At 41.8% G+C, this 17,713-nt stretch overlaps 1 protein-coding gene across 1 annotated transcript; it reads right to left on the bottom strand.

Moving 5' to 3' along the window:
* Positions 1-898: 898 nt before the first annotated feature.
* Positions 899-14,219, bottom strand: LOC115538944 (B-cell receptor CD22-like). The gene is made up of 11 exons (XM_030350159.1): positions 14,123-14,219; positions 13,879-13,986; positions 11,346-11,725; positions 10,915-11,129; positions 9,683-9,950; positions 9,234-9,499; positions 8,839-9,093; positions 8,648-8,759; positions 8,510-8,570; positions 1,513-1,646; positions 899-1,358 (listed from the first exon to the last, which is right to left on the bottom strand). The coding sequence occupies exons 6-11, from the start codon at positions 9,352-9,354 to the stop codon at positions 1,316-1,318; spliced, it is 726 nt and encodes a 241-aa protein (XP_030206019.1). The 5' UTR covers positions 9,355-9,499; positions 9,683-9,950; positions 10,915-11,129; positions 11,346-11,725; positions 13,879-13,986; positions 14,123-14,219; the 3' UTR covers positions 899-1,315.
* Positions 14,220-17,713: the final 3,494 nt, after the last annotated feature.

Here is a 17,713-nt window from a genome sequence, read left to right as displayed (position 1 = left end):
GGCTCTGATGATGCTTTTTCATCCTTTTGTGTTGTCTGGGCTTCCATAAACTGTGGCAGATGAATCCTTCTGACAGGTATGACTTTTCACTGTACTGTTCTCTCTATGTGTTTACTTCCAAAGTGTTAACATAGATAAACAGCCAGCCAAACTCCTTTTCAAGAGCCAGGAAGTGAGCGTGCATGCTCCTATATTGACTTCTTAAACAGCAGGTAAGTTCAGGATGACAGCATTGAATTGGAGTGAACTAGAAAAGAAAATACAAAAAATGCTGCGATGGATTTCTATGAAATAACAGGTAAGTATATGATGGTACAGTTGTCTTACAGGCTCAAACACATTACGCTGCTACTTTTTACAAACTTAGAAAACATATCAGCAAACTCGTCAATATAAATCAATATAACTTGTTAAACATGTAAGAATGTGTAACACTTACAGTCATTGCTTCTGAGGGATACACACAAAGGATTACTCAAGGATTAACAGCCATGAGGTGATACAAACACGCCATCATGTCTTCTCTCGTTGTGTTTACACTGTTACTTCCTGCTTCCTGTTACTAGGTTGCTTTCAAAATAAAGGCTCCACAATACCTTTGCAACAATAAAACGTTTCAACAGTAACTTTTAAGTGTCTTTTAATATAAAACCTATTCAGGGCAGAACACTTACTAAACAGACATCTTTTCACAGTGATGGTGGGACCAGAGTAGAACGAATTGCATTGCTTTTAATCACAGCTAGAGTCTCAAAGGCCTTCACTTGCCCACATTATAGGATTCTAAATACTGCCTAAACCTATTAAACTCATATCTAAACATCTACATAATGTAGAAGTGTGTGTTACGACTAGACCTACTCAGGAGAACGTGACAATAGATGGAGTCAACCCATTAAAAGTAGTCATTTATTAAAAAAGCGTTGAAATCAAAAAATATCAGAATGAGGCAATGAAAAACATTTTTTGTTAATGTAAGCATCACATAAGGTCAAAGGTCAAATGAGATTGGATACTTTCATTTTCACGTTGATTGATTACCGTAATATATATACAATTGATTAATATAGCACAGTAATGGTAATGACATCACAGGATCACCCTACTGAAATATTACCATTAATAAAATGCAAAGATCCCATATTTATGATAGAGAAGTAGAAAACAGTAGAAAACAGCCTTGGGATGTTCAGCAGACAATCAGCTATCCTATTGTCCTGTTTCAACTGGATGAATCAGACACTATACTCAGTAACACTATTTAAATCCTACTGCCGCTACTGGTTCACACTCTGGGGTGTTTATTTGACGGTGCTTACAACTCTGAGGTTCCTCCCATCTCCGTCTGGTCCTGGTCCCTGAAAGAAGACAGAGGAGTTATGAACTTCAGTCTCCCTGTAAAGCAGAGCCATTAAGTTACAAAACATAGAGTCTATGTTGACCACAGAGTACAGGACCTCATCTGTGTGATCTGATTGGACACAGGAGCAAGCCAATCAGTGAGGCACTTACTGGTTGTCTGAGGAAGAGGTGTGGATGATGGCACAGTGATGGCCATCCTGCTCTTCTATTGGTTCTCTCTGTGCTGCATGAGCCAAGCGATTGGTCAGAGCTGGGACGTTTTCATACACAGGAACAGGAAGAAGCTGATGGAGAATGAGGACAGAATAGAACATTCAACCAAACACTTTACACTTCCTGAACACAGTCATGAAGCTCATGTGTTTCTGGTTCATTAAGAGACATTTGGTGGTGCCAATTGGTCCCATCATGCATTTTAGCAAAAATCCCTCTGTCAAGTCGTGACTCTTAAATCGGAGATGAATTCAACTGAAATCAATCAGTGGAAAAGCACAGATGACTTGACCATGTTGCTAATGCACCATGGCAATGTGGTACAGCAAGTAACCAGAAGCTGTTCTATTAATAATATCGTATAGATGGTTTAGCTTCAGCTGGTTCACATGATGTGCCACTGGAAGAGACCGCCAAGTTTAAACTCCTGGGATCCTATGTGTGTTCTTTGAAAGGCATTTAAGATGTATCTGATTACATTGTTTTGCATAACCTTCACAATTTTTTTTAGTTACTGTGATAAACCAGTGTACCAGGGCCCTCCTTCCCGAAAGCATCGTTAGCCTAATTTGATCGTGAAGTGCGTCGTACGAGCATGGTACACCTAGGTCTAGGACATGATCTCGGTGTAGCAAGAGGCCGAGCTTGATCTCATTGGACTCAGCTTAACGTGTAGATGCTAATTAACATGTAATTTGTCAAAAATCTCCATCGGGAAGCAAATCTATAGCTGGTCATTATTGATAAAGGCCTCCAAAATCGACAGCTAATTACTACCCGAAACATATTCAAATATGATCATGTGTGGCACTGTTGCAATCGTCTCGAAACGTAGATGTCAAAGGACACCTTGTTTGCCCTGTTGCACGACCGGGAGGGGGGCCCTTCCTGCCCGAGACTTGGCCCGGTCAGACCCCGAGGGCAGGCCCCCCCTTCCTGCCCTCGGGGTCCGACCGGGCCAAGTTTCGGTGCGGAGGTCCCAGTTAGGCCCTAGAATAAGGTATTAAAATTTCAGGGCGGTAGGACCTTCCTATCTCAAAAACTGTTTTTCCACCACATTCTGAACCATTAGGTCTTGCAGGCTACACTTCTGAGGGGCTTTGTCCAAATGACACTCCATTTGGGAAAACTTTTTTTCTCTTAGGGCTAGAACTCCAAATCTGATCGGATATGTCGTACACGGGGCCCCGGGAAATGTGTGTAAACATTTTAGCATCCCTAGCTATCTCGAAAAGGTCGGCAAAGGGGCGTGACCTCCAACAGTACAGTAAATGTACATAAGACAGAGGTTAGTTTCTAGTCCCCATTTTTTGTGGGATGGAGGTGTACATTTGTGGCTAAAGGTGTGTAGACACAGCTGGCCTGTGGCCACGTTTTTGAAGTCGGGGGTCAAAAGGTCAAAAGGAGCCGGCAACACGCCGCTTATGAGATAACAAAAAGTTAATGTGTGTTTCTCTCATAACTTTTTGTCATTATTAAAGAGAGGACTGATTCTCAGATATGCATGTTGGATGGCTAGGGTGTAGGTCTGGGAAGAACTTCAGGCCAAAATCTTGCAAGCGAGCCGCTGGGTGCAGTGCAACGAGATGGAGCACTTGCTGAGCCTGGACTTTCATAATCTTCGCTCTGTGAATGTAAAGGATGTTTGGTCGGATGTTACGACGAAGAATCATAATGTGAATGGGAATATTCTATAAATCTCTTGATATCATCTTTCGTCTCAACACTTCTGCTGCAGCCACTTAAAGTCTCACTCCGAGAACCTTAAATATGAATCAATCCATTAGAGGTATGAAAATATCTTCCCGGTGGTGCAACAGAGCAAACAAGGTGTCCTTTGACATCTACGTTTCGAGACGATTGCAACAGTGCCACACATGATCATATTTGAATATGTTTCGGGGTAGTAATTAGCTGTCGATTTTGGAGGCCTTTATCAATAATTACCAGCTATAGATTTGCTTCCCGATGGAGATTTTTGACAAATTACATGTTAATTAGCATCTACACGTTAAGCTGAGTCCAATGAGATCAAGCTCGGCCTCTTGCTACACCGAGATCATGTCCTAGACCTAGGTGTACCATGTAAAATACATGTTACCATTAGCTAGAGGCTCTGGAACTCCCTCCCCCCACACATAAAACAATCAGACACCATTACAACCTTCAAGTCACAACTCAAAACTCACCTGTTCAAACTCGCACACAACGTCTAACTGATCACTGTTTTGATTGTTTTTTTGTTTTGTTTTGTCTTGTTTTTGTTTTATTTATTTCTTATTGCTTATGTTTATTTATTTTTACACAATATCTTGTTTTTTTAAAAAAATGTATGATGACTATATGCTCTGTAAGTTGACCTTGGGTGTCTTGAAAGGCGCCTCTAAATTAAATGTATTATTATTATTATTAGAGTGTCGTTCTTGGTGTCATTGGACTCAGCTCAACGTGTAGATGCTAAATAACATGTCATTTGTGACAAATCTTTATCGGGAAGCAAATCAATAGCTGCTCAGTATTGATTAAGGCCTCCAATTTCGACAGCTAATTACTACCATTAAACATGTTCGAAAATGCTCATGTGTGGCACCGTTGCAATCTCCTGGAAGCGTAGATGTTGAAGGACACCTTGTTCGTCCTCTTACGCCACCGGGAAGATATTTACATGCTTCTGATTGACTAATGAATTGATTCAGCTATTCCCCCAGAAGTCTGGGGTCAAAAGGTCAAAAGGAGACGGCACCACGCCGGGGTGGATCCAGATCTCGGGCAACAGCGCAGGGTTGCCAGGTCCTGCAAAAACGTGCCCCCCACATACCGTTCAAAATCCACCCAAAATGTCCTAGAAGCATCCCAAATAAAAAATGATATTATTGGCCAGTTTGGCCAACGTTTTGAAAGTAATAATATTTGAGGGAATATTTTTTTGTTGTTGTTTTAGCAGCGAAATGCACCGTGTGCGTGTGTGCGTGTGTGTGTGTGTGTGTGTGTCTGTGTGTCTGTGCGTGCGTGTGTGTGCTTGTGTGTGTGTGTCTGTGCGTGTGTGTGTGTGTGGTGTGTAACACGCTATTTTATGTTGAAATGCGACGTAATCCAGTGTTCACGAAAAGTACACTGTCAACGTGTATTCGCTTTTGGCGAATGGGTTGGCTCTCAGATATACGTGTTTCTAACAAGATGATATCATTAAAAGTTACATAAAGTAACAGTTTAATAACACAAACGCAGGAAGCACGTGAGCTGCTAGTTTAGCGAAAGCAACCTGACGTCGTTGAAACATGCGAGCGAGCCGATCAAATCCTAATAACTATAAAACTAAAGATCAGACACAATCACTGACTGAAGATTATGCAAGTAAAAAGTATATTTCTCGCTAGAAATGTTATTAGAAACACGTTTAACGGTGGATCGGTCCTAAAATATTGCATTTCCCATTCAGATAATAAAGATTAATAAAGATCATACACATTCACTGACTGAAGATTATGTAAGGAAAATGTAAATTTCTCGCTAGAAAAGTCATTAGAAACGCGTTTAATGGTGTATCTGTCCTAAAATATTGCATTTCCCATTCAGATAATAAGATTAATAAAGATCATACACATTCACTGACTGAAGATTATGTAAGGAAAACATACATTTCTCGCTAGAAATGTCATTAGAAACGCGTTTAATGGTGTATCTGTCCTAAATATTGCATTTCCCATTCAGATAATAAAGATTAATATAAGCTACGCCGTGTTCCGGAGCCGCGGGGGATTCTGGGAATTGGGGTTCTCAGTTGAACAATGGGGCTTTTGTTAACTTGTTTTGTTGTTAGGATTAAGTGGGGTTAATGGGTTCGGGATGTTATGTGGTTGTGTGTTGTTCTATTAACATTGTTCGTGTGTTCATTATTGTCGACACCGTCACCGAGAGTGACGTGACCATCGTTTCGTGCAGCTGTTCCGTGTTGAAGTCTCGTTCAATAAAAAAACTCTCGTTGTCGAGCGTTCAATAAAAAGCAACTCTCGTTGTCGAGCGTGCCCCCCCCCCTACAAACGTGTCTCCCCCCCCCCTCCTCAACAAACGTGTCCCCCCCCCCCCCCCCTTCAACTAACGTGTCCCCCCCCGCCGATTTCCCATGCTGATATCCCCGAAGATTCTCGGGCATCTTCGACAATTTGGCTATAGATTGTCTCATTACACGCTAAATAATATAATTATAGCCTTGTAGTGACCGTAAAAAATTCACCTACAGTATTTCGTTATGTGTTGTTCTTTCGATTGTGTTGTTGTTTACTGCATGTCATTTACGTTCTTGGTGTTCAGGGATCGCGGTCCCTAAGGATTACGTGCGTCTCATGACGTCACAGACCATGCTGGATTTGTTTACCTTCAGCACGCTTTGATTTCCGGTTTTCTTTTTTACAAAATAAACGAGTCACACGGCTGTGTGCTCAACGTGCGAAGTTGTGTTCTTAACTTATTGCAATTTCCACAGCCTAATTATATATATAGGTTTTGGCATAAACATAACTAGGGTGCACTGTACTATCTGCGCACACCCTTTCTGAAGCCTCTCTCTCGCTCTCTCTCTCTGTCCCTCCCTCTCTCTTTCTCTCTCTCTCGTACCGTTTTGTGGAGCACGTTAATTGTCTTAGAACACTCCCATTCAGAATGCATTGGTTTACATTTCGTTTTGCGTAACACGCAAAAAGTCGGACTATCGTGCTCGGGAACACGCTTCAATAGATTAACGTTCGTGCGCAGGAGCACGCAATCGCGTGATACCGGGTTGTAAAATATCCTCATATTGATCTATGACAGAAGACATAGGCTACTGTAGACATGAATCATGGTGAGACCAGCAGGTGTCTGAGTATTTCTGCAGTCGTTTTTTTTGCGATTGTTTGCATTAAGCACTGTAGGCGCTTCGGTGAGGCTGTGATGGAGTTTACTATTTATTGGACCGGGTCTAGACACTAACGAACATCCCTGACCATAATTAATTGCGTTTGTAGTATATACTCAGACGTGAACTCATTATTGCATGCGGTCTTCATTCATAAAAAAATGTAAACATTCGGGAGTATGCAATAATACAATATATTCTAAAGAGGTCTAGCCTCCGCACGCAGCCCCTCGTTCTCCAGTGAACCAAGAAAGCCCGCGCTGTGACGAACGTGGATTTGACCCGGGCGTGCCAAGCTGCGACCGAACCGGCTTGGCAGTGTAAAAGACCTATAGCGTACATCATCCTGCCCAACAATATGGGCAGGATCTAGACCAAGTTCTCCTAATCGGTCAGCAATAGCCATGTATCAATGCCTAGCCTCTGCGTTTGAATGATATTGAATGAATGGAACGTTGCATTTTTAATGTCTACAAATATTCTAGACTAGAGCGTGCACGCCAATCGGAATTAGGTAAGGTTGGCTCTCTTTGCTGCACAAAGCATGTTTCAGAAACCAGCACATTAAGATTAATGTAGTTGTCACACAAGCTATTTTTGATTTTTGTAATCTGGAATTATTTCAGGGGGGAATATGCTGTGAAAAAAAAGTATCCGCAGTGCATTCAGGATTAGGACTGATCCATATGTCGGCATAGGCCTAATCAATTGTGTTTTAATATCTTTAGCATTCATATTATTGCAGTCTATTCTTTTCATAGGCTACTCTGCTGTCGGCCTTGATGGGGAGATATTTTAACCCTTTTTAACCCCATTTTCCTGCGACATTCCTGCGTCTCCCCCTCCTGCATAGCCCGTTTCAGCACCGTGTCAGTGGACAGATACAATCCTACGAACGTCGTGAGTGCAGTGTTCATGTTAAGAGGAGTTTCAGGAAACGCACCAAAGGAATTCACGATGGTTCGCAAGATCCATCGTGAGAATGATTGTAGGAGCGAAGATCCATCGTTATTGGGAAACGAGGCCCAGGCTTGGCATGCACAATCATTATGGCACTGAATAAAGGCTATAAGCAACAGTTCTCTAACTCTTAGTTACATGATTGAGAGTGGCAACAGAAGGCTAACCAGGTCACCAGATATAAATTGTCCATTGTCGCTACAAGATAAGGGACATTAGGTTTGGATGTGATGCTACTTCTTCCAGGATCTTACTCTTGCAAGTTCCTTTAACTTTTGCTTCAAATGGATTCTGTTGTGCCATGATGTAGAGACAGCTGTAGAGGCCAGTTCCTTCTCTAGTGTGTCCTGAATCTTACTGAATCCTTACCTGTTACCAGTAAGGCTTCCGCATAAAAAGCAACTTGCAGTCAACTGCCCTATCATAACATTGACATGAATCAAATACAAAACAGGGCCAAGGATTTATCCCAGGGGGACCCCACAAGTCAACTATCTGGCCACTAATGCAAACCCTCTGACCTGGCCCACCATCATCTATCCGTTAAATACCATTTAAACCTTTCTATTGATGTGTTCCTTTGCCATGAACATTTTACGTTCATTAACAAAATGGTGTTGTTAAGGATTTCTAAGGTTCTTTACTGATCGTTAATCTTGCAAGTTTTTTAAATGTCTAAAATATCACCAGTAATCCATGTAGCTGTCTTCTGTTTTTAATCATTTTGTATCAATGGAGTTAATGTATCAAGAACTAACCAGAAAATATTTGAAGATAACCCATGCTATATCTACATTGTCACAATTTAGTTCACCTGACCAATCCTGCTCCCTTTATGTGTGAATAAATCACACTTTTGTGGAACGCTTCATGAAACACATAATGCACACATAGGATTTGACGTACGAAAAAAAATAGCTTAGCTTGTGATCTCTAATGCCAATGTTTAAAACGCCTGACATTTACCCGATACAATCATAAAATCTATAAATTATGCTCTATTCCATTGGTTCTCAAACTGTGTTACGCAGTAGTAGTAGTAAAGGATGGGTTAGTAATAAAAGGCCTCCTGTGTCTCACCTCCTCTATGGTATCTGGCCTTCCTCCCTGTCCACATGCTTTTCTGGAGGCCCACTTTCTTCTGGGGAGAGAACAGAGAGATGAAGAAGCAACTGCAGAAGTGAAGGAATGGAAAACAAGAAAGAGAGAATGTCTCACCTCATCCAGAGGAAGACGAGGAGGAGTACGGTGGCCAGTAAGACAACAATGGTTCTCACTGCTACTGTTGTTGTCCATGATGATGGTGTCGATTTCAAACACTGAATACAAACTACAACGTAAATAGGCCAATGTTTAACTGTGTGCCTGTGTTGAAGGTGTGTGTGTTTGTTTTCAAAATTACCAATTACCTTTAATCATCACAAAGGTGGAGTTTTGATACCCGATTGCATTATGTGCTTGGCAGTAATAGTTTCCTCCATGCTCAGATGTGATATTAGTGATGGTGTAGTTCTGTCCTGATTCTCTCACTGAGTCTTCATGTTCCTTGAACCAGGTGTACTCAGCTGCTGGGTTGGCCTCACTGCTGCAGCTCAGAGTCACTGAACTGCCCTCCTCTATTTCACCAGAGGAACTTGATGACAAAAATGTGTGTTTAGGCCCATCTGGAGACACATAGAAACATGTAACAACACCATTTATATTCATGACAGTATTAATGATATTAAAGTCACATTGTGGCAAAGTTTGGGTTCATAATTAATGCTAACACAGTTAAGACAATTCTCTATTGTGTTTTACTCACATTTAACATCAATAGAGTTGTAGACAGATCTTTTCCCTATCGTATTCTGAGCCTCACAGCGATACTGTCCGGAGTCTGAAGACACGATGTAGCTAAAGACGAGTAGTGGTCCCTGGTTCATCTTTTTGTAGGAACGATCTGCATTAACCTTGAACCAGGTGTACTCAGCTGATGGGTTAGCATAACTGCTGCAGCTCAGAGTCACTGAACTGCCCTCCTCTATTTCACCAGAGGGTCTTACGGTCACTGAGGGGTCTTTGGAGTGTCTGTTATGAACACAAAATATCACGACTTGAGACACAGAGAAACATGTAAAAACCATGTACATTTATATTCATGACAGTGTTAATGTAATGATAATGGAAATTATTAGTGGAGAAGTTTGGGTTAACCATAAATGTTGACATGCTGTATTTAAGCTCATTTTATTGTGTGCTTTGTTTACTCACATTTAACATCAATAGATTTGGTGACTGATTTTTTCCCCAGCTTATTCGTAGCGTCACAGCGATATTGTCCAGAGTCTAAAGACCAGATGTAGCTAATGATGAGCTGTGGTCCCTTGTTCATGTGTCTAGAGTAACGATCTGTATAAACCTTGAACCAGATGTACTCAGCTGCTGGGTTGGCCTCACTGCTGCAGCTCAGAGTCACTGAACTGCCCACCTCTATTTCACCAGAGGGACTCACGGTCCACTGAGGGGGTCTTTGGAGCGTCTGTTAACAGTTACATTTCATTAATCATTAATACAGGCAGTTTGAGTCCATCTACCGATAGAGTGAGGAATGTATTTAGGCTATGTATGTTGTGTGTGTGTGTGTGTGTGTGTGTGTGTGTGGTGTGTGTGTGTGTGTGTGTGTGTGTGTGTGTGTGCGGTGTGCGTGTGTGTGTGCATGTATGTATGTATGTATGTATGTATGTATGTATGTATGTATGTATGTATGTATGATGTACGTATGTACATTTACATTTAGGGCATTTAGCAGACGCTTTTATCCAAAGACGACTCACAAAGAAGTACATTTGTCATAAGAAGTGAAACAATCATCGCTGTCGGTACAGTGAAAGATGTTCATAGAACCAAGGTGCAAGTACCAACAATCGCTAGGCTAACAGATTACCCCGTACAGCAGTGATAGCAGCTACTGCAGAAGCTACACATCTGTAAGTATGACCTCTGTATATCTCTAGGACTGTTCATCTGATCTACTTCACGCTTGCCGTGCGTATTGCTGAGAGCTGAGGAAGTGCAGTGTTGACTTATTTGGAAAACACCCACGTTCAACATTAACACACTTTGAACCAAACTGTGCAGCAGTGGGGCGGGGCTTCAGGGCTCTGCAGTTCACTTGGTCACTGTACTTGGATTGCTGGATACACAACCTTTAATATTAGTCTAACAATAATTAGAAGTGTCTCTTATGTCTGCATGTCCTTTATCAACTTCTCTTTTCGTGTTACTGAGAACACAGGAAGTGTCCGTGTCGAGGGTGAAGTATTTTAAAGGAGTGACCGTTGGATAAAGCTGCTAGCAGCAATACAGGAGGCCAAGCGACCGGCCCGTTCAGCAGAGGCTCCTTTTGAACGGGCTCTGCACTAGTTCATGGTAACATGTAGTTCAGTACCCTAAAGGGTCCATCACATCTGGTATCATGTCAGTGTACGGTGGAGGGGACTTACACACTAAGGAGAGCGGAGTTCGTATCCTTCAACAGCACATGAGAAGCTGTCTCCAGACTGAATGTAGGCCTGTACTTCACTCCCTGTCCTACATTCTGTCCATTCCTGAACCAGATGTAGGGAGGGTCCACCAGCTAGACCACACATACTGTGACACTCCAGCTCTGCCCCGGTAGGAATGGTAAGGTAAGGAAAGGACACCTTCACCTGGAGGTCTGGGTGTGAGAACAAGTTACAAACAATTATAAAAAAAAGTGTACAATAAGAAAACACACACAAACACACATGCACATACACACAAAATCATACACACACAAACACATATTTTTACACACAAACACACGCACACATCTTATGCACACGCAACAAAACATACACATAAATACACACACACACACACACATACATACATTAGACTCATCATAGGTTACCTGTTACAGATAACGTCACTCCAGGGTCACCAGTATATTCCCCACCTGGTTGGTTGTTGTTAACTTAAACTTGTAGACAACAGAGTCACTCTGTCTCAGGTCTTTGATTCTCAGGGTACATGTTCCATGACATCTGGACTCGGTACAGCTGACCTCTCCACAGCTGGATTCAGCACGACCTGTATAGTCTGTATCGTTTTCAGATCAACTGGCTGATACTTGTCTCCTTTAGTAAAACCACAGTGTTCTGACTGTGTTAGGGAGGTACTGTACGTTGTCAGGGTAGTCAAAATTGCAGTTGATGTCAACCGTTGCTCCTCTTAAAGCGCAGACATTACTAGATGAGTACGTAACTGTCCAGTCATCATTACCCTGAAGCACTGTGAAAAAACAAACACATCTCATTGAGAATGACCAAGACACAGAGGTTCATCTGATGAACAGATCAGAAGATACATAAAGAGATGGAGGCTGGTGATGGAAACTACAGATACCCCCCCCCCCCTTCAATGCATAATATATTACACTACACTAACTGAGTAACACACACTAACAGTTAAAGATCTCATGGCATGAAAATTTCACTTTCTGAGGTATTCTAACATTAATATGAGTTCCCCTAGCCTACCTATACTCCCCAGTAGCTAGTAATTTTTTTTGGGTGTAAAATGAGCATTAGGCATTCTGCTCCATCTTTTCCCCGTATGTCGTCATGAGGGGAGAAAGCCACCTCCCCCTTCTCTGCCTTGCAAGCCCAGAGAATTAGGCCCGCCAATGAGACACGACCGTTTGAGCGCCACATGTGTGTGTGTGTGTGTGTGTGATTACACACACTGTAACGCAAGTTTGTACACTTCTTTGTTATTTGGATTACCGTTCTGCTGTTGGGTGTTATGGCGCAAAAACATTTTGGTTCTTTGCCATCTCTGGTATTTCCACAACGAGACTGTAGTGGGGGTTATCTCAGACATGGTTGAGAAGGAATTGGGGGAAATTAACTTTGGTTTGACTCCCTGAAGTACATGAACCACGACATCGAGGCGAAAGGATTGTTGCCAGCGATTGTCTCCCGCTCGAGCCCCGCTTCCCGCTCCCCCGCTGCCGAGGGACCACCACCTCGGCGCTGCCCGCTGCAGGAGGCGGTGGTGCCTAAGCGCTTCCCGCTGCCGAAACGGTGGTCCCTCAGGCAGCGAGAAGAGGGGCTCAAGCGGGAATCAATCGCGGGCAACAATCTCTTTCTCCTCCATGTCGTGGTTCACGTCTACTTCAGATTGATGTGGACGTGGAAGAAACCAGAGATGTCGCAGAACCCGACGCAGTCGTTTCAGATTCATAATAGGCTACCGTCTGGAGACGCACAGCTTTTGGCCGTGATATATATATTATATGATATGTATATCTATGTATAATATAAAGACATAGAGCTTCCAGATATAGAGCTTCAGGAAACCCACCGGAGCACCCGGAGTGTTCTAGAATATCACAGAACACGCTGTGTGCGCCTCGCCATTGCGATACATCCACTGTAAACAGAGCGCATGGTACCGTGGCCGCAAGCTGCTCAGGGCCACACCCCCACCATCCTCCTTGACCCGCTTCTCTCCTCCTCTTGCATTAAAGCTACAGACACCATAAACAGCGCGTTTGGGGAAAGCTCAATGTGCGACTGGCTCGTTGTGGCTGTAACTCTGCACCACAGCTGAACTTTGGGAATGTCTTCATACTGTGTTAGGGGACCACTAATATCTATATTAAAGCACCCATAAAGTAGCATGCCATGGGACCTTTAATGTATTATGGTAGTGTAGGGTACTGTGTTTAGTGGCCATAGGCCTCGGCCCTGTAGTGCTTCTGTTGGAGCAATGTGACTAAAAGCTTTGTAATTACTTAGATGTGAAGACAAGGAATGTAGAGGAGAGGAGGTGAGGAGAGGAGTCAAGGAGAGGAAGTGGGAATAGTGCAGAGGAGACAAGTATGGTGGGAAGAAGAGTGGAGACAGGGAACATATAGGAGTAGAGACAAGGAGGAGGAGAGAATAGGAGAAAAATAGAGAATAGCAGAGAGGCGAGGAGAGGAGAGCAGGAGTGAGGCGAGGAGATGGCATGCAGTGTCTTAACTATTACTGGATCATAATTCTAACATTGCAGCAGATTCCATGTCTTAATCATCATTAATAGAATAAATGGGAGGAAAACAGTAGCTTTTGACTTTTATGTTTTTTCAAAAAGCAGAAAAGTAACTAAATTAACCCTCTGATGATGTGAATAGTTCAGGATGTCTCGCAACCAGGAAAATGGCCAACAGACCTCAAATGACTAATGAATCCTAACGGAAATATATAAAGTGGACCTTTAGCAGACCGTATTCTAGTGGTCTGTTTAACCAAACGTTCTAGAGGGTGATTCTTTAATGTTATATTAATTATTCTTCTATCTACATCATGCTGTGGTTGCACCCTCTCCTCGTTCCAGTTGCTTGGTCGTCTTGTTATTGAAACAGTTCAACTAAATATTAACAATTTAAATGAACCAACCTGGTACTGGACAGAAGGAAAGCTAGAAATCCTCTTGCTGCTGATCTTAAATCCATAGTGAGGCCTCTCCTCTCTCACTCTGTTGTTCTGGGAGGTATTTGAACACTCCTGAAGGTAGACATAAAATAAAATAGTTCATACTATGAGAAATACATCCGTTTTTAACACTTTTTAAAATGATGTATTACTCTATGAATTACATTTGTTAAGCATTGAAATAAAGTTAAGAAAATAAAATTCTTACTGTAGCGCAGGTAGCTGGTCTGACATCTAGTCTGTGGTTCCAGTTCATCATGCAGTTAGCTGAACAGACACCAACAATATTGAAAGACTTCCTTCCTCTTCACACTATGATTTGCAGAAAAAGGAACATAAGCCTGCTCCTTTTTAAATGAATAAATGGGAGGAAAACAGTAGCTTTTGACTTTTATGTTTTTTCAAAAAGCAGAAAAGTAACTAAATTAACCCTCTGATGATGTGAATAGTTCAGGATTGTCTCGCAACCAGGAAATGGCCAACAGACCTCAAATGACTAATGAACCCTAACGGAAATATTAAGTGGACCTTTAGCAGACCGTATTCTAGTGGTCTGTTTAACCATACGTTCTAGGGTGATTCTTTAATGTTATATTAATTATTCATCTATCAAGACGACCAATTTTATTTTATTTTCTACCTTCAGGAGTGTTCAAATACCTCCCAGAACAACAGAGTGAGAGAAAAGAGGGCTCACTATGGATTTAAGGTCAGCAGCAAGAGGATTTCTAGCTTTCCTTCTGTCGGTACCAGGTTGGTTCATTTAAATTGTTAATATTTAGTTGAACTGTTTCAATAACAAGACGACCAAGCAACTGTAACGAGGAGAGGGTGAAACCACAGCATGATGTAGATAGAAGAATAATAAATATAACATTAAAGAATCACCCTCTAGAACGTATGGTTAAACAGACCACTAGAATACGGTCTGCTAAAGGTCCACTTAATATATTTCCGTTAGGGTTCATTAGTCATTTGAGGTCTGTTGGCCATTTCCTGGTCAACAGACCAGGAAATGGTCTGTTGACACCACACACACACACACACACACACACACACAACACACACACACACACACACACACACATCACACACACACACACAATAGTGTGTCATGTTTGGTTACTTGAGTCTTACTTCTCAGAGGGTTGCTATGCCCCAGGATGGTGGGACAGCACAACTCCAGAGAACAACACTCATGTGTTGCTCAGTGAATGATAATCTTTTCTTTTAACAATCGTTTCTTTCTTTATTTTTTTACAGAAAGTTCCATCATCGGACAATCATACAGTAAAACCATCCTCCATCCCTCCCTCCATCTCTCCCCTCTCCTCCACATGTAAAAAAAAAACACTGAAAATACCTGCAGTAAACAACCAGAAGAGCAGGAGCACGAGTGCTTTCCGAATCAGTTATGATTATGTTGCGGAAAAAATCAGATTACAATTTATCACATTGTACCAGGCATGTGATAAAATATAAATAAAACAGTTGGGCTTATTATTATCCGAGTTTTGTACAACATTTGTTCTATGGATCGTTATTTGCTTTATCACTAAAAATTGCATGAAATATCCCAAGAGGACATCCTTTCACAGTGTTGGTGGGACCTGAGTAGAACGTATTGTATTGCTCTTAATCACAGTCACAGCCTCAAAGGGCTTCATAGGCCAACAGTATAGGATTCTAAATACTGCCTAAACCTATTGAAAACTCATATCTAAACATCTACTTAATGTAGAAGTGTGTGTTATGACTAGACCTACCTCAGGAAAACGTGACAATAGATGGAGTCAACACATTAAAAGTTGTCATTTATTTAAAAAACTGTTGAAATCAAAGAATATCAGAATGAGGCATGAGAAACTTTTTTTTGTTAATGTAAGCATCACATAAGGTCAAAGGTCCATTGAGATTGGACACTTTAATTTTCAGGTTGATTGATTAATATATAAACAATTGATTAATATAGCGCAATAATGGTAATGACAATCACAGGATCACCATGCTCAAATAAATACCGTTAATAAAATGCAAATAGCCCATATTTATGATAGAGAAGTAGAAAACAGCCTTAGGATGTTCAGCAAACAATCAGCCATCCTATTGTCCTGTTTCAACTGGATGAATCAAACACTATACTCAGTAACACTATTAAAATCCTGCTGCCGGCTACTGGTTCACACTCTGGGGTGTTTATTTGACGGTGCTTACAACTCTGAGGTTCCTCCCATCTCCGTCTGGTCCTGGTCCTGAAAGAAAACAGAGGAGATATGAACTTCAGTCTCCCTGTAAAGCAGATCCACTGGGTTGATTAAGTTACAAAACATAGTCTATGAGGACCACAGAGTAAAGGACCTAATCTGTGTGATCTGATTGGACACAGGAGCCAGCCAATCAGTGAGTTACTTACTGGTTGTCCGAATAAAAGGTGTGGATGATGGCACAGTGATGGCCATCCTGCTCTTCTATTGGTTCTCTCTGTGCTGCAGGAGCCAAGCGATTGGTCAGAGCTGAGACGTTTTCATACACAGGAACAGGAAGTAGCTGATGGAGAGTGAGGACAGAGGAGAACATTTAAACCAAACACTTCACACTTCCTGAACACAGTCATGAAGGTCATGTGTTTCTGGTTCATTAAGAGACATTTGGTGGTGCCTATTGGTCCCACCATGCTTCATATGCAAACATCCCTTTGTCATGTCGTGACTCTTAAATCGGAGACAATGATAATGAATTCCACTGAAATCTATAAGTGGAAAAGCGCAGATGACCTGACCATGTTGCTAATGCACCATGGCAATGTGGCACAGCAAACAACCAGGAGCTGTTCTATTAATAATATCATACATATGGTTTAGCTTCAGCTTGGTTCACATGATGTGCCACTGGAAGAGACTCCCAAGTTTAAACTCCTGGGATCCCATTTGTGTTCTTGGAAAGGCATTTAAGATGTATCTGATTACATTGTTTTGCATAACCTTCATTATATTTTTTAGTTTCTGTGATAAACCAGTGTACCAGGCTTGGCATGCACAATCATTATGGCACTGAATAAAGGCTATAAGCAATAGATCTCGAACACTTAATTAAATGATTCAGAGTGGCAAGAGAAGAATGCTAACCAGGTCACAAGATAATCATTTGTTGATTGTCGCTCCAAGATAAGGGACATTAGGTTTGGATGTGATGCTACTTCTTCCAGGATCTCACTCTTGCAAGTTCCTTTAACTTGTGCTTCAGGCCAAACTAAATGGATTCTGTTATACCACGATGTAGAGACAGCTATAGAGGCCAGTTCCTTCTCTAGTGTGTCCTGAATCTTACTGAATCCTTACCTGTTATTAGTAAGGCTTCGCATAAAGAAGCAACTTGCAGTCAACTGCCCTATCATAACATTGACATGAATCAAATACAAAACAGGGCCCAGGATTTATCCCAGGGGGACCCCACAAGTCAACTATCTGGCCACTAATGCAAACCCTCTGACCTGGCCCACCATCATCTATCCGTTAAATACCATTTAAACCTCTCTATTGATGTGTCCCTTTGCCATGAACATTTTACGTTCATTAACAAAATGGTGTTGTCTCCTGTATCAAAAGCTTTGAGTAGATCTAACAGGACCACTCCAGTGTAATTTTCTCTGATGCTTTCCATCTTTATATCATAATAAACAAGTTGAATGAGACAAGTCTCTGTGTAATGTGTCTTCTTGAACCAGACTGTATGTGTTGACTTGCTGTCCTGGTCTAAACTCCCAAAGGGCATAGCCAACTCTGGAACAAGGGCATAGCCA

Source organism: Gadus morhua, unplaced genomic scaffold (genome assembly GCF_902167405.1).
Source record: "Gadus morhua unplaced genomic scaffold, gadMor3.0, whole genome shotgun sequence".
Taxonomy (NCBI): Eukaryota; Metazoa; Chordata; class Actinopteri; order Gadiformes; family Gadidae; genus Gadus; species Gadus morhua.
Note: the sequence above shows the minus strand (reverse complement) of the source record. Positions and strands in the feature narration are given on the sequence as shown.

Coding starts and splice junctions, on each gene's coding strand:
- LOC115538944 (XM_030350159.1), bottom strand. CDS start 9,354: ATGAACCAGGGACCACTACTCGTCTTTAGCTACATCGTGTCTTCAGAC. Junction 8,760..8,838: donor CACCTTTGTGATGATTAAAG/GTAATTGGTAAT, acceptor TTTACGTTGTAG/TTTGTATTCAGTGTTTGAAA. Junction 1,359..1,512: donor ACCTCTTCCTCAGACAACCA/GTAAGTGCCTCA, acceptor GTCTTCTTTCAG/GGACCAGGACCAGACGGAGA.